The sequence below is a fragment of the Lynx canadensis genome, chromosome D2 (assembly GCF_007474595.2).
Source record: "Lynx canadensis isolate LIC74 chromosome D2, mLynCan4.pri.v2, whole genome shotgun sequence".
NCBI classification, from domain to species: domain Eukaryota; kingdom Metazoa; phylum Chordata; class Mammalia; order Carnivora; family Felidae; genus Lynx; species Lynx canadensis.
Window position 1 is genome coordinate 9537443 of NC_044313.2, and position 23963 is coordinate 9561405.

At 51.2% G+C, this 23963-nt stretch overlaps 1 protein-coding gene across 1 annotated transcript in view; it reads right to left on the reverse strand.

Moving 5' to 3' along the window:
• The window catches only part of BTBD16 (BTB domain containing 16), a 44786-nt gene that overhangs the window by 8088 nt on the left and 12735 nt on the right, over nt 1-23963 (reverse strand). The window contains exons 6-9 of the mRNA XM_030335093.1: nt 22893-23007; nt 19308-19377; nt 17760-17890; nt 10389-10508 (exon numbers count right to left, since the gene is read on the reverse strand). Coding sequence (XP_030190953.1) covers nt 10389-10508; nt 17760-17890; nt 19308-19377; nt 22893-23007 — 436 coding nt within the window. The remainder of the gene's footprint in view (nt 1-10388; nt 10509-17759; nt 17891-19307; nt 19378-22892; nt 23008-23963) is intronic.

The window sequence follows — 23963 nt, forward strand, 5'->3', positions numbered from 1 at the left end:
CTTGTTCCCCTTTCCTGCCTCTCTCTCACCATTTAACGGAGGAACAAGCTAGGTGACATCATACTGGGTGTAGGTGTCACGGAGGGAAGAAGGGGCCGAGCTGGCACAGTCCCCTCCAGCCGAGTGCTCTAGGGAATGAGACTGCGTCCCCGGCAAGGGCACCTACGTTCTGGTACTGCCCTAAGAAGGGAGCACTTGCTGGAGCTGCCGGTTAGAGACACTTTCAGCCCAGAAAGCTGAACGGTTGAGGACAGCACGTCCCCTGCGACTCAGAAGCCCCCAGGAACCAACTCTGCAGCTTTGTGGGACGGCTGCTGGGAGGGTACAGGAAGCCAAGCCGCAGAGTCTCCCTGGAAGAGGTGCTCGGACCCGACAGCCCATCAGCCAGGAACTCTCCCGACAGACCTCCCTTCCCAGAGGGTTCGGGAAAGAGCTTTGTGGAGACAGGTGATTGGACTTCAAGATCCCTCTGGGTCACAGGAAAGTGGCACCGATGGTGGCTGACTTACGAGGTCATGAGTCTGCTCATCCGTTGTCTAATCATGCTTCCGTGAGCTTGGACTAGCTTCCGGTCCTGGACCAGCTGGCCGTCAGTCACGTGACTGAGCCTCCCTGAGCTCCAATCTCCTTCTCTGTCAAGTGGGGACAACGGCCACGTGTGCCTCCATGGGTATCAAGGAAGAGTAAAGGTGATGGTGCTGGGCACAGCTTCCGATGCCCCACAAGCACTCCGTACCTCATGATTACCACCACTGTCCTCTCGTCCCTGGGAAAGTGACCTGGACTCAAGCTGTCCAAGGGCCTGGAGTTGTTTTTGGTGGCATTCATTGTCACTGCCAGCCTCTGAATTGCCCAAGCCTTGGGCCATCTCAGAGGAAGAAGATGGTGACTTCGGCTGTTGATTTTCTAAAATCTGAAAGCATCGGAGGGATGTGGTCCAGCACCTTGAACCAATGCACACAGCCCTGCCCTTGGAGACGGGTGAGGCCGACTGTTGCAGAGCCAGGACTCTACCTAGGCCTCCTGAGAACAGCTCAGTGCGTTTTCCATCGAACCCGGCTCCTCTCCACCGTCTGAAGGCAGAGGCATCCTCTACTCTCTGGCCCGGTGATGGGCTCATTACCCCAACCCAATGTGACAGAAAGCTAACACAAAGCTGGGGGGCCTCTTTGCCCGGCTCTGTTGGTGGGATCAAATGCTGGCCTGGCTTCCCCTGGCACTCGATGCCATCCGTGCAAAGATCCCTTTGGGTTTAGCACTGACTTTTCTGGAACGAACGTCAGGCCATGGTGTCTGCCTCCTACAGGTCTTCAAGAAACCCTTGGGGCATGACCCCTTTGGGGAGGACAGTTCATAGGTCCCTGAGACTGAAAGACATGCCCAGGTTGGCTCTGGGTTCTGCTTTCAAGGGCCCCGGGGACAACCCCCCCACCCAGACTTCCTGAAAGGCAATGCCCAGGACAAGTGTCCCTCTGACTGGCACCAGTCGTAATGTTAGAGCTGCTTTTAGCCACAACCTTCTCACTTCCCCCATCCTGTCATCCGTCGGAGTCATTTATCCTTCCTGTGTGTCTGACTCAGGGCCCCATGACCCCAGCACCTCAAATTTTAGCCTTAAAATATCCACTTTGGAATTCCGACACATGATATTCCATGGATGAGCCTTGGAAACTTTACGCTCAGGGAAATAAGCCCAACACGGAAGAACAAATTCTATGTGATTGCACTTACATGAGGTTCCTAGAGGAGTTGAATTGACAGAAGCAGAAGGAGTACTGTGCTTGCCAGGGGCAGGGGGACAGGGGAATGGAGATCCGTTAATTGTTCAATGGATAAAGTTTCAGTTTGGAAAGATAAAAACATTCTGGAGATGGAAGGCAGGGATGGTTGCACCACAGTGTGAATGTACTTAATTGCCACTCAATGACACACATAAAAGTAGTTAAAATGGCAAATTTTATCTTTTTTTTAATTAAAAAATTTTTAATGTTTATTTATTTTTTTTTGAGAGAGAGAGTGCCAGTGGGGGAGGGGCAGAGAGAGAGGGAGACACAGAATCGGAAGCAGGCTCCAGCCTCTGAGTTGTCAGCACAGAGCCCGACGTGGGGCTCGAAATCATGAACTGCGAGATCATGACCTGAGCCAAAGTCGGCGGCTTAACCGACGGACGGAGCCACCCGGCGCCCCTAACAAGGCCAATTTTATCTTAATACTTTACTATCATAAAAAAGAATTAGGATTAAAACATTACTTCATTTCTGTGAAAAAATATTTGAAATAGTAGTTTTAAATTTTAAGGTGAAGCGTGAAAAAAAAACTGCACTCTTTGAGGCAATACCTCGTGATGAGAAGGGCACACGGCTTTTTTCCAGCCGTCCCTCAGTATAGACCTGGGTGCCTTCAGAAAGCCAGCAACCACGAGCCCATCCTCTAGCCTCTTAACCCCACGGTGCGGTAAATGAAACACTTCTGATGGCTGCTCCCACTGTCACCTATCAGATGTCACTGCCTTTCAGCGCCTCCCGCCAAGGGCCTTTCCTTGGAGTCCCAACGAACTTGCACCTGATGCATGGGTCTTGCTAATGTCCCTGCAGAAAGGTTAGGTTCTCGTCCGAAGACTTCCAGCCGGCTTGTGGCAGGAGCGGGACCCAGGCTCAGGGCCACCATCTGCTAACATGCATCTTATTCGCTGGACGTATTGTCTGTCTCTGCTTCCGAGGTCATAAACGCCGCGAAGCTGGGGCTTGGCATCTGTGTTGTTTGCTCTTGTCCTCTCGGCGCCTCTCGCAGGGCCTGGCGCTCAGCCGGCTTGCAATTTGTTGAGTGAATGAATTGGATGAGGAATCGATCCCGCCAACTCAGCAGCCTCCGTCCTGCCATCCCCTCCCTCCATGCGCCCATGTGGCTGTTCAAGGAACGCCAGCTGTCCCGCCCCAGTGCATGCACGCACACGTGCACACACGCGCACACACGCACACACACACACACGTGTGCACACAGACCAGGCTGCTCCAGGCTGGGTTTCCTGTGCTATGGGCCCCCCTGCTGTTGCCACGCTTATTTGCCGGGTCAAGTCCTACTAGACATTCATTGAGACCCAGTTCGATGTCATCTTGACAAGAAAGTCCGTCCTAACCTTTGCCCAACGGCAGAACTGGGTCTAGAAATCCTGTGTAACGATAACCTTAGCTGCCCTCTGGAGGGACCTCTTGCATTGGACGCTCTACACTTCTTGGGCTCCTTCCACGTCTCTACTCTCATTGAAGATGACACACTGGGTCCGCCCCGTTTGGGTGGCAAGCCAAGAAGCCATGTGACCGAAGTGAAAAGTTAGTAAGGAATGGGGGTAATATTTAGGGACCTTGAAAAGAAAGGAGATTCAGTTTCCAGAAAGCCAGACTCTAGCGGAGCAGAGGCAATGTGGTCAGAGCAAAAGAAGATATTTAAAAAAGGCAAGAAACACCAAAGTCCAGCGATGGGAAACCCCGTTGTCCCCAAATATACCTACCCCCCTCTATAGGGCTTGGCTAATCTGAGACCAAACAATTTAATGGCGCTCATGTCCGTGACTCATGGGATATTTCAAAATGAATGTTCCGGTTAAGAGATGAGAGTTCTCACACCAGGGGTGCCCAGTTTCATGATGACTCTGTTGCCATATTTCAAATGCCACTAATTAATCACAGTAGATGCATGGCTTCTGGCCGCCCCAGCACATAGGATCACAAAGCGTCTCCCTGGAGACATCAGCAGGCTCAGGGGTCACGGGCGCAGGCCGTGGCATGGTGGCTCTCCTCCAGGGCTCCCCTCACAGGGTCTGGGGGGAACATGGTGCTGGGTTTGTCAGGTCAGTGCCCACCCACCCAGTCAGCACATGCTCTTGTTCCCTCTGCACAGAGGAGCTCAGAGGAGGAATCCGTCCTGTGTGCAAGTGAGATCTGGGAAGGCTTCCCAGAGGAGTCCTCAGCTAGTGCTGTCAAGGTTGGATCAGATTTGGATAGGCCCCAGGAAGGAGGGGAGACTCAGCAGCAGCGGCCAGGGAAATCCAGGCGTTGGGATCGTGCGGAAACTGGCTTCACTGACTGCTTTCAGTGACCTCCTTCAGGAAAGGTTGTAAGCCCATTGCTGGGACCCATCCTTGTGTCTAAGAAGGACCCACTTAGTGATTAACAAATCAGTTAAGGGCCAGAATTACAATCTGGAGAATCTTAAAATAAAGGGATGTGGGGGGTGCCTGGGTAGCTCAGTCGGTTGTGTCCATTTCTTGGTTTCAGCTCAGGTCATGATCTCACAGTTTCATGGGTTCGAGCCCCACATTGAGCTCTGTGCTGGCAGCGTGGAGCCTGTTTGAGATTCTCTCTCTCTCCCTCTCTTCTGCCCCTTCCCCACTCGTGTTGTCTCTCTCTCTCTCAAAATAAATAAATGGACTTAAAAAAATAGAATAAAAGGACGTGTCCAAAGATCTAGAAGACCCTCCACCAATTCATTGCAGAAGGACCCTGAGCAAGTCCCTGGCCTTCCCTGGCTGTCCCTCCCTGGACGGATTTTATAGATACGCTATTGAGTGAAAGGGAAGGCAGACATTAAGAAGTGTATATTGTAAGATTCTGTTTACACAAAGTTCAAAAGCAGCCAAGACATCTTGAAAGTAAAGGAAGCCTGGATGTTGTTTTCCTTTTTCTGGGAAAGGTGGGGACTGAGATAAGACACTTTAGGTGCCTGGTCGAGTCGGTCCCTCAGTCTGGGCCCTGCTGACACAGATGTGTGAGCTTTGCGGAAATCCACTTAAGGTCTGTGCACTTTTCTGTATGTATTTTATACTTTGGTTAAAAATGTACCTTTGGGGCGCCTGGGTGGTTCAGTCGGTTAAGTGTCTGACTCTTGATTTCCGCGCAGGTCATGATCTCACAGGTCGCGGGATTGAGCGCCCCCTCCGGCTATGTGCTAACAGCTGGGAACCTGCTGTCTCCCTCTCTCTGCTCCCCACCTTCTCGCTCAAAATAAATACATAAACTTAAAAAAAAAAATGCAGTTTTAAAAAAGTGAAAAACTTGCCTGCCTCTGGCCCTACTCCAATTGATGAGTTTTTACAGTTTTCCTGGACTTCCCAGACTGCTAACTGGAAAGAAATGATGACTTCTCCTCTGTGGATGGAGTCTGTGTGAGCTTTGCTTACGTTTTTTGTTTTTCCTACAAGGAAATGTTAAATTTAATTCTGGCCGGTCTATTTGTTTTTCTAAATTAACCACTGCCAGAAAACAGACTGTGGGGGCCAAGGGGCGTGTGCGTGCGTGTGTGTGTGTGTGTGTGTGTGTGAATGCTCCCCTCCTATGCCGTTATACTCAGCCATGAAAAGAAGTTGCAAAGTGTTTGTACGTGTCTGGCTAGGTAGAGAAACTTCCCCTTCAGCTTTCTGTCAGGGTCTCTGGCATAGAACGCATGTTCTATAACTACCGGTAGAATGAATAAAAACTTGAAAAAAAAAAATCAAAGAATGAAAGAACCTGGGAGAATAAACAAGGCTTGGACCTATGTCTTTATTTGCAGGCATTGCTGGTACTGGGGTCGAGTGTTAAAATACCTTCACTCCTAGCGTGCCTTCCAGACCTTGCTAAGACAGATAAGAAAAGGGGCATCTGATCTATTTAAAAAAAATTTTTTTTTTAAGTTTATTTATTTATCTTGAGAGAGATAGAGAGCTCGAGCAAGGGAGGGGCAGAGACAGAGGGAGAATCCCGAGCCGGCTCCGTGCTGTGAGCGCAGAGCCTGATGCAGGGCTCAAGTTTTCCAAATCGTGAGTTCATGACCTGAGCTGAAATCAAGAGGTGGATGCTTAGCCGACTGAGCCACCCAGGCGCCCCTACTTTTACTCAATTACCGTTCCAAACCCTCCGATGCGGGCGCCAGGCCGGCCAGGGCCACAGGCACGGCTGCAGCGTGGCCTTGTTTCCAGTGGCTCACAGATCCCCACTAGCTTGTGTTCGGGCCACTTGTCCCGCTGCTGCACGTTACAAAAGTACGGTCCCATTTGGGAAGTCCCCATATTGTGGTGGCCTCAAGATGTCCACTCTGACCACTGGGAGATCCCTCATAGATCAGTCTGTCATTTACATTCTTTCATCAATACACGTAACTTTAAAAACTGGGCCATGGGGCGCCTGGGTGGCGCAGTCGGTTAAGCGGCCGACTTCAGCCAGGTCACGATCTCGCGGTCCCTGAGTTCGAGCCCCGCGTCAGGCTCTGGGCGGATGGCTCGGAGCCTGGAGCCTGTTTCCGATTCTGTGTCTCCCTCTCTCTCTGCCCCTCCCCCGTTCATGCTCTGTCTCTCTCTGTCCCAAAAATAAATAAAAACGTTGAAAAAAAAATATTTAAAAACTGGGCCAGAGACTCAGCTTCCTTGATCCTCATTCCGAAGCCTATGTACTGTCTCCCAGGGGGTCTACTCCTCTGCCTCATCTTTTAGCGTCCCTGGCATGTCCCGTGGCCACAGAGGCCTGACCAGCTGTTCCCCTTGGTGCCTCATTGAGCCGTGAAGGTCAGCTCCCCTGGTGACCCGACTCTGGCCCACGCTGGCTGTGACTCCCGGCAGCCTCCCTCCTCCCCTAAGAGCAGAAGTGCCTTCTCGCAGCTCCAGCCTTCAGGCCACCAGCTCCTCTGGGCCAGCAGCCCCAAGGCCCTGCCCTGCTGCGGGGCAGCCCCGGGGATCTACAGGAAGGGACAGTAAACACGGAACAAGGCACCCAGTACCCACTGCCGTGTCCGGGGTAGACATCACTGACCAACCGAGACGTTATTTCTCCCCGAGCCTACAGAAAGCCTTGGAACCCTTCCTTGTCTAGAACACCAAGCAGGCACCCGCCATCAGTCATCTGTCTACAGACCCTGTTACAGACAAGGTGTTCTCTGAATTTTGCATCAGCATATTACAACCCACTTCCGTGAGGGGAACCAAGCCACACAAAAATGATTGCTGGGGGCACCTGGGTGGCTCAGTCGGTTGAGCGTCTGACTTCAGCTCAGGTCATGATCTCGCGGTCTGTGAGTTCGAGCCCCAGGTCGGGCTCTGTGCCGACAGCTCGGAGCCTGGAGCCTGCTTCGGATTCTGTGTCCCCCTCTCTCTCTGCCCCTCCCATGCTCATGCTCTGTCTCTGAATAATAAATAAGTGTTAAAAAAAAAAAAGCGATTGCTGGAAACTCATCCTTCAGAAGCTCTTCCATGCACAGCACGGTGCCAGACAAGCTAGGGGTGTGATAAAGGCCCACAGACCCTTCCTTGAAGCTGCTCATGATGTCCCCAGGGGACATCAGTGGTCGTCAGGCTCTCAGGGGTCAGAGAGGCTCTCAGGGGAGGCCCCACCGTGGACAGACTGGCAGCGGGGGCAGAACGGGTGGGAGTTACATTAGCAGGAGAGGCAAGTGCTGATCCCTAGGCTGAGTCTGGAGACTCAGGGGACACACATTTGGGAGGTGGAGGCCATGGATGAGGGAACACCTTAAAGGTGCCACTGTTCCAGGGCAGAAGAGCGAGCTGGGATGAGAGGAGAGTCGCCCACAATCCTAAAAATGGGCACGTGGTCCTCAGAGTCGGGGGTGCGCCTGGACAGCTGCAGGGGAAGAGCCCCGAGGCCCAGACCATCTGTCTGTTCTCCCTGGGGCACCAAGCGTGCTGGCGGGGAAGCGGGAGGGAAGGCAGGCGCACAGGCTGCTGGGAGTCCCCCGCTGTGCTGCAGTCAGAGAACACGGGGCCCCCCAGTAGAAGATACTGGGACCAAAGGGAAACTCACAAATGGTTTCCAACAAGGAACAATGTAGCATCGGGGGCTTGGGAAATGTAGCCAGGCGTGGGAGGTGTGAGGTCAAGAGGCAACCAGCGTAGGTTCAAGAGGAATGGAAAAGCTAATGATAGTGAGGAGGAGCCCTGGGACTCCAGCTCAGGAAAACCAAGCGCACCCTACTCTCAGCGGGGGGGGGGCCACCCCCCTGAGAGCCTCATTCCCTCTGTTTCTACCGCATTAAAAACAGTTTCCACATTCCAGCTCATTTCCTACCTCCCGGTTCTAAGACATTCCCAGTATGAAAGCTAACCTGGAGCCAAAGAGCAAGTTTTCCTGGTTGTGCATGACTCACTGGAAAAAGTGTCTCTTGGGCTATTAAAAGAGTGGGGGGTGGTTAGTAAAACATTTGCGCTCAAAGCAAATTATATAGAAACTAAGCAAAGTGCATATCATCCTGGCACTGAATACCGCTTTCCCCAAATAACGAGACAGGAAAAATGGGCTCTTTAGTTAACATGGTGCACAGATGTTCCAGAAAAGGATTCACTGCTTCAGAACAATGCAAACGGAGCTTGGCTTGATCAGGTCAAGCCACTGACCAATAGGTGGAAGATGTGTTTATCTGCTAAACTCACACGTGCAAAAGGAATGGGGCCTCTTCGCTCCCTTGAACACGCCTTATGGTGCCTGGAAACCCCATTCCTGCTGAGGTGGGGAGCCGATGCCTAAACCCGACAATGAAAGTGAAGCCGGCTGTCACTTCCTCCAGGCAGACCCCCTGCGGCCCGCCTGGGACTGTCTGTAGCCACAGGGCCACCACACTCCACAGCCAGCTTGCGTGATGTGAGCATACATACAAAGTTTTAATCGAAGCTTTATAAAGAGGCATGAAAGGGAGCCCATAGACTACCAGTTTCGCCCTGCCCCCCACCCCGCTCCCCTGCGCCCAGGCTGCCACTGCTAATGGGGGCACTCTTGATAGGACAGATAGAAAACACTCACAGCAGAGGGCAGCACGGGGAGGGGAAGGCGCACTCCAAGTCCCCTGCTAACAACAACACTGAACCTACAGGCAGCCTAGGATCTTTCTGAACACAGTGCCCAGGGAGCTATTACTGAACCAGCTGAGTGGACACAAGAGAGGATATCCAATCGGCCATTCTAGGAATGGGCAGCAAAGTGTCTTGGGATTTCCGCAGGCCGGGTTCAGGTCAGACCCCGTCCCTTACCACTTGTGTGATCTCTGACAGGATAGTTCATTTCCACTTCAGTTTAGTCATCTGTAAAATGGGAATGACAAAGCAAGCCCCGGAGTCTTTTACAGATGAAATGAGATTATGAATAGAAAGTGCTTTCGTCGGGGCGCCTGGATGGCTCAGTCGGTTAAGTGCCTGACTTTCGCTCAGGTCATGATCTCCCGGTTCATGGGTTCAAGCCCCACATCGGGCTCTGTGCTGACAGCTCGGAGCCCGGAGCCTGCTTTGAATTGATTCTGTGTCTCCCTTTCTCTCTGCCCCTCCCCTGCTCATGCTCTCTCTCTCGCTCACAAAAATAAACATTTAAAAAAAGAAAGCGCGTATCGGAATTAGTAAGCATAATTAAATGGTGTCCATTAAACTGTAGTTATTTTTTACTGAAATTTTGAGATACGCAATTTTTAGAACTTATAAGTTTAAATTTTTTTTTTTTTTTTTTTTATTTATTTTTGGGACAGACAGAGACAGAGCATGAACGGGGGAGGGGCAGAGAGAGAGGGAGACACAGAATCGGAAACAGGCTCCAGGCTCTGAGCCATCAGCCCAGAGCCTGACGCGGGGCTCGAACTCACAGACCGTGAGATCGTGACCTGGCTGAAGTCGGACGCTTAACCGACTGCGCCACCCAGGCGCCCCAGAACTTATAAGTTTAGAGAGGATAAGAAACTTGAGTTAATTCTATGAAACTTTTGTACATTCAAATGCTTTTTCATTTGTTCAGAAAATTCAGAATTTTATATGCTGTTGTGAAATATAAGTGAGGATAACCTGGTCTAATTTAGGTACCTTTTTAAAAGTTTATTTATTTATTTACTTAGAGAGAGAGAGAGAGCGCGCACGCGCAAGCGAGTGGGGGAGGGGCAGAGAGGAAGAGAGAGAATCCCAAGCAGGCTCTACACTGTCAGCGCAGAGCCTGATGCAGGACTCAAACCCAAAAATCGTGAGATCGTGACCTGAGTGGAAATCAAGAGTCAGACCCTTAACCAACTGATCCGCCAGGCGCCCCTAGGTACATTTAAAATACGATGTTTTTAAGGTCAGTGTGGTTTGGTAATACATTTTTCTAAATAAAAGGAGTACCTCGTATAGCATGTCTTTTGCTGGACAGAACGTGTTCAGAAGCACATGAGTATCTCTTATGATCGCACCTACATGTTATTCACGTTTTCAAGTACGTGAGCCATTTCCAGCGGCTTGAAGATACCCCAGAATCTTAGGCCCCATAAAGAAAATTGCATTCTGTGCACTCTAGATGATGCTATCAAAAATCATGTCATTGATGCTTTTCCTCCATGATATTATGAGTACAGAAACCCAGCGTATGTGCGTTTCATCAATCAACACGAAGTCGTGTTACCTGGTAAAAAATGCCAGCACCGTTTCCTGCACAGGAACTGTCTGCACTTTGGGGTTCAGTTGCAAGAAGACCCACAAAAGTAGCGTTTTCAGAAGATGAAACTCATTAAAAGTGAACAACCTGGCCGAAATAAGAGAAGACATTTCAGGAATAGCAAAATCTCACACGATTTGTAAGAAAACGGAAAGTTAAAAGTGAGTTGAGGTCTGAGGCAATACCACCCCCGAGTCTGTCGGTCACTTCAGCCAGAGAGAGATGAAGTGACCTTCTCTGGGTCACTGGGACAGTGAATGGCAGCGCTGGGATGTGACCCTCAGCAGCCTGACGCCCACCCGCTGTGCCACCAAAGCCACGGGCAGCATTTAATGAGCCCTTACCCACAGACAGGTGTGTGTGAGACGTGTTTGGATGTTTCTTTCGTTTAATTCCACACGGCAATCCTGCAAAGTTGCGATACATTCCTTATATGGATATGTGAATTCAGACTGGCCCTATGTTTACTTAAAATTTTAATATTTTGTTCAGCGTGAGTTTTGAGTGGGGAGGGGCAAAGGGAAAGGGAGAGAGAGAGCATCTCAAGCAGGCTGCATGCCCAGCATGGAGCCCGACTCAAGGCTCCATCCCGGAACCATGAGATCATAACCTGAGCTGAAATAAACAGTCAGATGCTTAGCCGACCGAGCCACCCAGGCGCCCCATTCATTCATTGTGTTTTTTTGCATTACTGTCGATTTTGAAGTATCGCACTACAATATACTTTACCTGAAGACTGAGGGTTGTTTTGTGTCCCCTTAAATTTTGCACCCGAGGTTAGCGCCTCACTCATCACCTTCTAGTCCCAGCCCCGACTGAGGGCTAAATAGCTTATCCAAGGTCACAGGATCCTGGGGTCAGACCTGGCGTGGCTCTGTTCGGCCCCACGCTGGCTGTGTGGCCTCCTGCAGGCTGCTGGGGGGTCCCCCAGCCACTTCGCCCTCATCTGCAGATAGTGGTGACAGCCAACGCTCAAAGTCTACGTGAGTGACAATGCTGAGTTTTCCTGTCGCTGCGGTAACAAGCTATGAACCAAGTGGCTTAAAACAACACACATGCATTATCTTACGGTTGTGGAGGTCAGAAGAATAAAAATCGATCTCACTGAGCTAAGATCCAGGGGTGGGCCGCCTTCTTTCTGGAGGCTCTATGGAAAGTCATTTCCTTGCCTTTTCCAGCTTCCAGAGGCCACCCACATCCCATGGCCTGTGGCTCCTTCCTCCACCCTCAAGCCAACAGCACAGTGCCTTCCAATCAATCTCCTTCTGGTTCTGATCCTCCTGCCTCCCTCTTCCATGTGGAAGGAGCCTTGTGATTATCCTGGGCCCACCTGGGTAACCCAGGACGCCCTCCCCAGCTCAAGGTCATCCATCCGCAATGTTTTTCCTCTTTGCCATGCAACCTGACAGATTCACAGGCTCTGGGGGTTGGGATGTCGACATCATCGAGCTGACCACACACGTACAGCTCGCTGAGTGCAGCGCCTGGCACCTAGTGAGTGGCCGCTGGGACTCGTAAGTGGCAGGGCCAGGTCCTGGCTGCAGAACCCACGCTTGGCCTGCAGCGGCATGAGATTTCTTATCAAGAAACAAGTGGTGAGAAGGAGCGAGTGTCGCTCCCCACGGTGTCAACTCTGTAAAGGAAGGGTGTTTCCCAAAGAGGTTCTCTAAACAGCCTCCAACAACTTGATTATCCGAGAAGTCATTTCGGTGTTTCTTAAACCCCTCGATATTTCCGGTCTTGACCACAGGAACGGCACACTGGCTTCGAAACCTGTCGCGGCCTCTGCACCCACAACTTTGAGTGGTCTTGGTGGGTGGGACCCAAGCTAAGTAGGGACTCTAAAGAACAATGGAAATGTCACCCACCCACCTTTGACACTATTTCTGATCACAGAATGTCTCTTTGCTCTGTTTTCTGGTTACCTACAGATGCATGGGCTTTGACTCTGGCCAGACAGGACAAAATTTGTCACTGTCTGGGCAATGACAGTGAGGCAGGAGGGGGGATGTCACAGCCACTTGATATGATGTGCCCACATAGAACTCCACAGGGACACCAACCACCTCTGGGCTGGGGAGCTACATGACTCCCGGTGCAGAATCCAAGCCCAAGGTTCCCAAGCCCAGAAGGTTCTTTGGGACCTCTCCAAAGAGGAACAGGCAGCAACACAGGAGGAGTAATTGGGGCTCCGTGAATCAGGATTCTGGTCTTACTTTCATTGTGAAAGGTAATTGTTCAAATAAAGCCCTGTCTTTAGGCCAAGTACCAGTAAAGTATTGGCTCCTGCTCAGGACACTCAAACATATTTTCATTTACATAAGAGCCCTGATGGCCTCAATCAAAACAGAACTTACAGAGTTCTTAAACTTCCCTCGGGGAACATCTGGGCTGTTCTCCCTGTGTTTACTGGGGCTCACTAATAGCCATTGGGAGGCAACTGGCATTTGTTCTTTAAGAGAAGAATGCTTCTAACAAGGCACTGTTTGTCTTTTTTTTTTTTTTTTGAGAAAATTGTATGTAAATAATAAAGGCCCCCTTTGAGTATAGAGAACACCGTCTCAACGCAAACAAGAAACCACGAACAAGGGTACCCATGGCAGCATCGATTGCCATGACAAAAAAATGAAGCAAAATAAATCAAAAGGCCATTAAGAGGGGAAAGAAAAATTGCTATCTATTCATTCTATGGAACCCTGTACAACATCAAATTTAAAATGCTAATCAGATATGTAAGTACCAATACGGAGAGAACACATCGCATCATGTTAGTGAGTAAAGTAAGCGGCAGAACATTAAGGTCACTATGAGAACATTTATTGGAAGTTTAAGCCTTTGCAAAATGTTATTTATGGACACACATATATGTAGTAAGAATATAATCACACGGATGAGTTCACGCGAGCCCGTGACAATGGCCTGATTGTCTTTAGGGAGGGAGGGAGGGAGGCAGAGAGAATGGAAGGAGAATAAGGCTGGGGAGGGTGCACAGTCGAGTCCTGCTTTGTTGGTAATGTTTTCTTTCTTATGACAAAATGTCACTGTTCATTTTGGGAAGTGGGCCCAACTGTGATCTTCCTACATTTAAAAGTTTTTTCTACAATGAAAAATAGATCCATCAATATCCTTATTGATCTTGATTATCAATAAGGAGAAATGGGCTAGGCTGGTAATGACCTGGGGTTTTGAGGCTGCCCGGACCTGCATTCAAATCCCATTTCTCATGCTGCATGGAGGGAGCCTGGGTCAATCTTTGCATTTCCCGTAATCTCCATTCCACAGGTAAGAAAGCAGGTAACAGTACCCACCTCACTGGGTGGCTACAGGAATTAGGCTGATAACCCACTCAGAGTGCTCTGTATGCAACAAGTGCTCAATAGTTAGTAGGTATTGCGATTAGCCAGAGAACCACCAGCTTCAGGAACTATTACTTTTCTCTTTTTTTTTAATTTTTTTTTTTTAACGTTTAATTTATTTTTGAGACAGAGAGAGACAGAGCATGAACGGGGGAGGGGCAGAGAGAGAGGGAGACACAGAATCGGAAGCAGGCTCCAGGCTCTGAGCCATCAGCCCAGAGCCCGACACGGGGCTCGAACTCACGGACCGCGAGATCGTGACCTGAGCTGAAGTCGGACGCTTAACCGACTGAGCCACCCAGGCACCCCTACTTTTTTTTTTTAATGTTTTACTTTTTTGAGAGAGAGAGAGAGACAGAGTGCAAGTGATGAAGGGGCAGAGAGAGAGGGAGACACAGAATCCGAAGCAGGCTCCAGGCTCTGAGCTGTCCGCACAGAGTTTGACGCGGGGCTCGAACACACAAACTGCGAGATCATGACCTGAGCCGAAGTCAGACACTTAACCTAAGACTCAGCCCCCCAGGCGCCCCAGGAACTATCACGTTTGAGAGCCATGCCCCATGGTGTTCCACATGTTAGTGGGAAAGCTGTTGGACAGGCCTGATGTGGAGGACAGGGGGGGGCTTCTCTTGGGAATTCTTGAGCCCTCAAGACGTGTGGTGTCCTCGACAGGAAGCCGGGGAGAAGCGGGCACACCCCCGTTGCAGGGGCGGCAAGGCAGCCTTCCTGCTGATAGGAACCAGACAACTTGCCAAGTTTTCCATGTTCCTGAGTCTACAAGGAGCTTGGCTTCCAGAAAACTCGGAATGAAGCTTTCATAATATTAGAGTTAGTGGAACAGGGTAACCTAGTGGTGACCTCTAAAGACAAAATGAACTGACAACCCAAGGCCCAGGCAAAGAAATTAAAACCAGAGGCCCTGGAGGCTAGTAAACCGGTGTGTATTTTATGCGAGGTCATTTATAAAATGGAGAGCAAAACCCAAAGGGAGCTGAGGTCAAAGGGACTTCAGAAAGGGAAGGCGAACAGCCCAGAAGTTGAAGCACCTGCTGAGAAGGATGTTGTTCCGATGATGCTTAGAAACCCAAACACCAGGGGGTGGGCCACAGTGTACCTTCCTGGGCCCCGGGGATGCGCCATCCCCGACCTCAAGGGTTGGCGTGGCCACATGGCTCCTCTGGCGTCACGTGACTTGCCAGGATGACCCAGATCTGGTGGAGTTCTGGTTGCCGGGAAGCCTGGTCTCTGTGACGAATGAAGAGACGTTGCAGCATGGAGGGTGTGAGCCTGGACCTTGGAGCCTGAGTCCCAGGTTGGAGCCCAGCCCTGCCTTTTACTGTCCCTCTTATCTTAGGGGCAATAACTACCTATCGCATAGGGTTGTGGTGGTTGAAAGGCACAGCGCACAGGGCTGCGCACATACCCCAGTGTGCTCGGTAACAGTGAACTCGTCCAAGGGTTTGTTCTTCATTAGCTGCGGTCCAAAGTGCCAGATCCACCAGCCAACAAGTTCGCCCAGATGAGGAACCTGAGCCTGGGTGAATGTCTAACAATCCTGCCGGGCACGGGGTGCGGCCAGGCCCTGTCTTCCAGCACCCTCTGTTCCCCACCTCCCTCCAGCTTTAAAGCAGGCGGTCACTGGACATCAACAGGGCGGGTGAGGAGAATGTGCCCCGGGGAACACGAGCACGAGTCTGGGAGCCGTTAGCCCGGTCTCTCCAAGGCACATGGGCCCCATGACATGCTCAAGGCCACACAGGGTCTCCTCCAGCTGCCGGGATGGCTCTGGGTTGTGTGGACACAGCTCCTGGGGGAGGGGCCCGAGGAGCAGGACCCAGTTCCCAGCTCCGTCATGTCTCTCCAAGCTTGTGAGTCTAGACGCTTGATGTGGAAGGTGCTTGACCTCTTTTCCTGCCTAGTGGACATTTTGTAAGGCCTGTTCCATCACCAAGGTTCTGGCTGTGGTCAGACAACTTTTCCCTTTTCTTGGTCAAATACTACCAGGGTGAGACAGCTCAGTCTTTCCAAGGGAGGGACGGTGTTACGAAAAGTCTAAGGGATGCCTTGTTTACCTTTTCCTCCACGGTTGTGTAACCTCTCCTCTGCCGGAGGTTGGGGAAAAGCATCAGGGAGTAGGGCAGAATGACACCAGGAGTGCCTCCCCGCCCAGGGCCCCAGAAGTGTTCCTGGACTGGGTTCCTGAGGTCTTCCTGCTAATATGGTCTCCTTCCACACCAGAACTCTGTTCCACCAACCACATTTCTCTGTAAGTGCGAGGGCATCACAAGCCACTTAGTAAATTCAAACCAACAGTGGAATGAATCTTTGCAGATCTAATTTCTGATATCAGAACGCTTTCCGCCACACGACCACGAGTAAACATTCCATTTCTAACATACGGCTAAAATGTGTAGTGGAATTTACTTCTCACTTTTGAAACCTACCCAAAGGGAATACAATCTCGGTACCTTGGCAATGGGTATCGGGAACCTTTTCAAGAGTCCCAAAGAGTCATGGCAAGTAAATACAATATGTGATCCTAAACCAGATCCCGCACTGGGGGAAGAAATGTTATAAAGGACGGCACTGGGCTAATCATGTCAAGGCATTAACATCAATGCTAAGTTCCCTGAAGTTGATAACTGCATTGTGATTACATTAAAAGGTTCTTTCTGTTAGGAAATAAACACTGAAGCATTTAGGAGACAGGGTACATGATGTGTGCAACTTGCTTTCAGAGCGTTCAGGAAAAACTATGTGGGTACACAGTTATACCTACAGATGCAGATGATCAAACAAACAGCAGAAACTGAACAAAATAGGGTAAAGGGTATAGAAATATTCTTTATACTGTTCTTGCCATCTTGATTTGTTAGAAATTCTTTTCAAATAGAATATTTTTTAGAATGCTTTTTACCTGTGACAAAACCAGAAAGCCCTGTTAATAATGTCACTTCTAGAAATTTCATGTGGGAAGATAATCTGGGATGAAGATAGGAGGTACATTGAAGGAGGTCACCAAGACGCTACTTTCATATTGATAAAACACTGGAAATAAACCTAAAAGGCCAAGAACTGGGGACGTTTCTAGGAACTGGGCTGGAGGGGAGCAGACTGGTGGGTACCAAGGAGCTGGGCAGGGCTGAGATCCAAGGTAGCCCCCGTGGGTGCCTCGTGGCTGGTGAGATGTGGGCATGCCAACAGCTCTTTGGCTAGAGATGTTCTTGGAGGGGGTCAAGAGCTGACACAACACCCTGAGTCAGAGGTCCCTGCAGTGGTCCAGACAACAGATGACGGAGATCTCTGGCTGGTGCCTGTGGAGAGAAGCCCTTAGAGACGGGCTGGGTCTGAAAGTGCTACTGACGCAGTCGGGGCGGAGGGTCACGTGATGTTCAGAAGGCCCCCCCCCCCCAAGATTCCGGTTTGATCAGCCGCTAAAGGAACACAGGGTGGGGGCCCCCAGGGTTGGGTTTTAGCTCGAGCGTCAAACAGAGAGTCCGGTGTCTGGGTCACATCTGTTCAGGAGAGGGCTCAGGGCTAAAGGCAGGAATCAATTTAGGACGAGAGTGCTTATTTTCTGTTTTCTGTGTTTCCCTGTTTTCCATTTTCCACAGTGGGTGTATATTAATGTTGTCAGGATTTTTTAACATTATGTAGGCAATTACTGAATGAACCACCATGTGGGTCACGGGACAGCGGGCACCCAGAAGGTCCTCACCCCAGTGAAGGAGCGTGAAGGGATCTTGTCCCCATCCCTACCCACAGTGCCCCGTGTTTCAGCCCCCACCCCGGCCAGCTGTTCAGGATGGTGGGGAGTTTGGGATGGAGGACGTGTAGGACATCTGGCCTGGCCAGCAGGGGTGTGGATGCACCCCGCTGGAGCACCCCCCTCCCAGGACCGGCCCTGCTGCCCCAGGCAGGGTGGTGGGGGCTCCTGGTACCCCCCACCCCCAACACAGCACCCCTGGGCACCAGCTCTGACCTGGGGGACCGCAGCACTCTGTGAAGCAGCTCCTGCGGGATTTTCCGGAGGTGGATCTGTGTCCCTACCAGAGGGACCAAGTTCATTTCCAGCCACTTCTCGCAGGCAGTGGTGAGCTGCTCTTCCTTGTACTGCGAAGGCAAGAAAAGCCAAGGATAGATAAAGCGATCCCTGAACTCTTGGCGCCCTCTGCTGGCCTGTGACGATGCTGCCTGGTGGTCTGACCACAGGACTTGCACACTGAAATCTCTGGGCTGAAGTCAGTCACGGATCATGGAAGGGCCTGCAGGGTGTACCCCAGATGGAGTGCTGAGGCTGGTGGGGGACACATACCCTGACATCAAAGTCCAAAGGAAGTGGGAAGGTTCTCCCAGGGCCAGGGACCTTGGCAGGGTCTCAGTACGCTTTGCACGTCCTGGGGGCTACAGTCCTTCCCAGGCCAAGAGTGGCCGGAAAAGAAAACGTTGACCAGAATGCAAAGACACTGCCCACAGAGTGACTTTCTAGTTACTGATGGACGGTGGGGACACTTATTGTCTTTGACAAAATAGGCACTTAGCACGTTCTTAGCTGCCATTACGAGAGCACTGGGACCAGCCGATCGTGAGTGAACCAGACGTCACGGTCAGACGGGCCTGTTTCACGGGGTGAGTGCCCATCCAGGTCAACGGTAGCCTCACAGAGGAAGGCAGGGGTCAGATGGCCTGGGGTTCGAGCCCAGCACTGCCACTTAGAAGCTGTCACCCTGATCAGGATGGATCAGGTGGCGTTCTCCTCTGAGAATGAGACCATTAGATTACATCATTTATTCCTGATACTGACTGTCTGCTATTCTGGTGAGAAAGACTGTGCTCGTATTTTTTCGCCCTTAGTTTTTAAGTTTTTGTTTACATTTATTATTGTTATTATTATTATTATTATTATTATTTGATTTTTGGCTTTAAAATGTCCTTTTGTTTTTTAATGTTTTAACACTTTATTTATTTATTTATTTATTTATTTATTTATTTATATTTTGAAGGAGTGAGCAAGGCGCAGAAAGAATCCCACACGGGGCAGAGAGAATGCGGAGCCCGAAGCAGGGCTCGAGCTCACCTGAAGTAGGGCTCGAACTCACGTACCAGGAGTTCGTGACCCGAGCCAAAGTCGGATGCTTAACCGACTGAGCCACCCAGGCGCCCCTAAGATGTCCCTTCAAAATAAAATTCTTTTTTTTTTTTTAAATTTTTTTTTCAACGTTTATTTATTTTTGGGACAGAGAGAGACAGAGCATGAACGGGGGAGGGGCAGAGAGAGAGGGAGACACAGAATCGGAAACAGGCTCCAGGCTCCGAGCCATCAGCCCAGAGCCTGACGCGGGGCTCGAACTCACGGACCGCGAGATCGTGACCTGGCTGAAGTCGGACGCTCAACCGACTGCGCCACCCAGGCGCCCCTAAAATTATTTTTCATAATTGTTTGGAGCTGGGCCCGGCGGATAAAATCCTAGAGGCTGGGGTGCTCCCAAAAGTCCCCAGGTGCCGTATGCTCTGTCCAGGTTGTTCTCACCTTGCAGCCGGCCAGGTAAAAGCTCTTGATGGTGCTTGGCGTGAGTCCCTTCATCATCACGGCCACACACCTGCAGAGAGAGAAATGCTGTTCCTGGAGGGTCCCGAGGCTGCTTTCAGAGAAGGGGCAGCCTCAGAGGTTTCATTCAACTCCAGGATGGTGGGAGAGCTGGAAACCGAGTGTTTGCCAGAGGTGCGAGTCCTGCCGGCCACCAGGCATGGTGTTCTTTAGGTGCTGGCTCTTACCAGCGACAAACGGGAACAGAATTAGCTGGGCTTGGAGTTAAGGCACAGAAGTTAGTGTTCTAAGAGGCTGACGCCCTCACTCGTGCTCCCCCTTTCTCACGGTCAGACTCATCGGCCAGGCTGAACTGGAATGGCCAGGCTTCCCCAGACCAGGGGACACCAAGCAAGCCTGAAACATGCTCATACATGCATGCACGTGACAGCCCTGAGCCCAGCTGGGCCAGTGCGCATATCTGATGCACGAAATCAAGGAACCGTACCAGATGGAACCGGCACGCACACTCCGCATCCCCCGAAGGGGAATGGCTTCTGCTACGTGTGATTCAGACCAGGGCAGCCATCTGGGTGATTTTTCCCTTGGCTGGGAGCTCAGCCAAGATGACCTTTGAGGTCTTGTTCAGCACCTGGATTTGTGATGCTATCAGAGTGACCCACATGACATTTCTGTTCCCCTATACAAACACACCCACATGCACCCACGTACCACACACACACACACACACATATACACACACTGAGGCTTGTGCTGCCACATTGCGGCCAAATGTACCATCAGCCTCTTGAAGGCAGGTGACAGCCAGCCCAGCTGTGTGCCAGGCCAACCAGGATCTGACCTGTAAGACCTGGCCACGGCTATCTGGAGAATCTTGAGCAAGGTCCATATGCCCCCGTGCAATGACGGGTCTGGCTCATTATCCCCAAAGCCCTTGCTGCTCTGACCTTGAACCAAGTTGGGGTGGAGGAAGGAAAATGAAGAACCTGTCATTCTTGGCTTAGCCCCCAATAGCCAGGGCTAGGGTTCCAAGAGCAAGATGGGCCCCCAATAGCCAGGGCTAGGGTTCCAAGGAAGCTGGGCCTGAGGTAGGGCAGCCAAGGCTGACAGACAGCAGCTGGAATCCCTGCTCCATGAGGGAGGCTGGCCTTCCGGCTTTGGGACCAGAGATATTAGAGCACCAGGAAAGAGCTGCTCAGAAGTGTCCTGAGCAAGGAAGCTGGGACTTAGCAGTTTTATGAAGGCTGTATGGCACGGAAGATGGGTGGTATATACAATACGAGGGAAATCTCAGCAAACCCCGGACGATCAGCCATCAACTGCAGTCTAGACTGGACTCCTTAGTCAGCCCCAGACCCTACACAATCTGGCTGTATCTACACCTGCTGGTCTCCCACCTCCCGCCACCCACCGTCCAGGTCAGGCCATGCCGACACGCTGGAGCACCTCTTCAAGACTCTGGTCCCCTCAGTGTGCCCTCGGTTGTCACGTCCAGGCCTCCGAGAGCCTGTATCCCTCAGTTCATGGGACGTCTGCATCCCTCATAAGGCTTCTTGATGCTCTTGATCGAGCACCTGGTCTGAGTCATTTCAGGTGCCCCAGAAATGAGACCCCTGCTCAAAAGCGTCTTTGGGGTTGAAGCTGGCTGTGTGGACTCTACGAAAGTGAATTGAAACCTGCAAGATCCTTGGGAGAGATCCTACCCCTGCCGTCTACAGAGCAGCTGATGTCCTCTCTTGTCTTGGATGGGAAGTTCATTCATCCATTCATTTCCTCAAAAGAGGATACTGAGGCGTAGAGCAGAACAAGCTTGGTGGACCATCCCTGCCCTAAATCCCCTCTCTATGTTGAATCCCAGAAGGTATTAGGAAATCAAAGACTATAAGACACCAGCTCGATGTCCGGGACATGACTGCAGGAGGCACACATCCCCGAAAAAGCCTAAGGGAAGGGACAGAATATTCTAGAAGAGTGAATCCCATCAGCAATTTTCCACTCGGTTCACCTACCCTTTCGTAAGTTACTGGAATGGAGCAGTATTACGGGATACGGAAAAGGGGGAGGTTCTAAGAACTGTTCTTGTTAATCACTGGGCCCCGTTTACTTGAAATTAATCACACATAACACAAAATGTTCCATCTGGGAATCCCTGTCCTTCATTCCACTTTACTCATTTCCTGTGCCCTGGAGACCGTAGGGCAAGAAGCTTCAGAGGGCAGGGCCCTTGCCCCTCTGGTCCTGGTGTCCTGGAGACGCCCAAGACGTCGTTCTTAAAGGAGCAGATGAGTGAACGAAGGTGACGGAATGAGCTGGCAGGTGACTGGCCCCAAGCAAACCTCACCTCACCAAATGCCATTGAAAGTCAGTGAACCCCTGAACGAGCAAGCGACACTACCTCCTCAGCAGAGCAAAGCCGAAAAGGACAGTGTTGGGGGTACAGGTTCCGAGACCCCTGGCCTCCTGCATGTTCTGGCGGCTCTACTGTGGTCTTGTGCAAGTTACTCACCTCGTGAGGCCTCAGTTTTCTTGTCTGTGAAGTGGACATAATGATATACCACCTCCCTGCAGGGAGGATAAAGTGAGGTCACCCTCGCCAAAAGCTGAGAACCATGTCTGACCGGGGCAAAGGCCCCACCTCAAAGCCCTTCGTGCTGACATCCCCTCGCCCTGAACAAAGTCCCGCGAAGTACTCAGGATGAATGTAATGAGCCCCATTTCACATCTGAGAACACTGAGGCCCAGGGAGACCAAAGAGCGGCTTATGGCAGGGCTCAGCACAGGCCCTGCTGCTCACATCCTAGGCTGCTTCTGGCTTTGTGGAAAAAGTCTAATGAAAACTGGGAGCCTCTGAATGTCAGCCCCTAAGGCTGCATTGCACTCTTCTGCTTTCAGTACCCACACGTTCTCTTGGTGCCCATGAACCCAGGCAACCCTTGGCAGGATGAGCAGGCTTTCACATTCGATGTCCATCCACTGTGAACGCCCCCTGGTTTCCCCTGCTCGGCCCCCCTGACAGGCAGCCCAGGTGGGTCAGAGGGGTCTGAATCCCCAAGAGAAAGGCTGTGCCCCCAGTGGGCAGCGGGACTGGTGGGCAGCTGACTTTGATCGTTGCATTTTTCTCTCTTCTGAAAGATCTACCGTGACCGTGTGTAACATTTATAAGAATAAAACTATTCCAGGGGCGTTTGGGTGGCTCAGTCAGTTAAGCGTCTGACTTCAGCTCAGGTCATGATCTCACATGACCCGCATCGGGCTCTGTGCGGACAGCTCAGAGCCTGGAGCCCGCTTCAGATTCTGTGTCTCCCTCTCTCTCTGCCCCTCCCCGCTAGCACTCTGTCTCTCAAAGATAAATAGAAAACTTTAAGAAAAAGACTGGTTTTTTTTTGAAGAATACTGAAAGAGACGGGTGGATTTGTGCCTCGGTCCCTCTGCAGACCCACAGCTCTGTGCCAAGAAACCCGGATGTTCTAGCCCGTGGACAGGGGCCATTCTATGAATGGGCCAGGGGGGCCCCCCTCTACCTTGCCCAGGGCTGGGCCTGGCCCGAGCCTTGCTATGTTTCCTTACCTTTGAAACAGGCTGCTGAACTGGAGAACGTGTGCGGAAGCCAGCACGGCCAGCACGTCGTTGACGTTCATCTCCACCTGGCTCAGGTAGAGGCTCTTCAGGGCCATGGCGAAGGCTGGGAGGCAGCATCCAAGAGAGAAAGCCGTCAGCCCGGGGCTCTGGACCCCGTGTCCCTCCCTTGCAGGTGCCCTCCTCAATGCCCATCACCCATCACCCACTTTCCCCTCCCCCCCTCCCCCCATCAACCCTCAGTTTGTTCTCAGTATTTAAGAGTCTCTTATGGTTTGCCTCCCTCCCTCTCTGTAACTTTTTTTTTCCCCTTCCCCTCCCCCATGGTCTTCTGTTAAGTTTCTCAGGATCCACATAAGAGTGAAAACATATGGTATCTGTCTTTCTCTGCCTGACTTACTTCACTTAGCATAATAAGTTCCATCCACATTGCTACAAAGGGCCAGATTTCATTCTTTCTCATTGCCAAGTAGTATTCCATTGTATATATAAACCACATCTTCTTTATCCATTTGTCAGTTGATGGACATTTAGGCTCTTTCCATAATTTGGCTATTGTTGAAAGTGCTGCTATAAACATTGGGGTACAAGTGCCCTATGCATCAGCACTCCTGTATCCCTTGGGGAAATTCCTAGCAGTGCTATTGCTGGGTCAGAGGGTGGATCTATTTTTAATTGTGTGAGGAACCTCCATACTGTTTTCCAGAGAGGCTGCACCAGTTTGCACTGAAAGAATGCTATTCTAAACCCATCCCGGGGTCTGCGCCTCAGGGGTTCTCTGCTAACCTGGGCTCCATGGCCTGTGCAGGGAGGTGACTGCCCAAATACGTACAGAATGCTGTGTGTGCGTGGCTGTGCTTTTTTCCTCAGGAAAATCTTGTCCTCAGAGTCTGGGGTCTCCCAAAAAGTTAAGGATGCCTGGAGGGGCACCTGGGTGGCTCAGTTGGTTGAGTGTTCGACTTCAGCTCAGGTCATCATCTCACGGTCTGTGAGTTCGAGCCCCGCGTCAGGCTCTGTGCTGATGGCTTGGAGCCTGGAGCCTGCTTCAGATTCTCTGTCTCC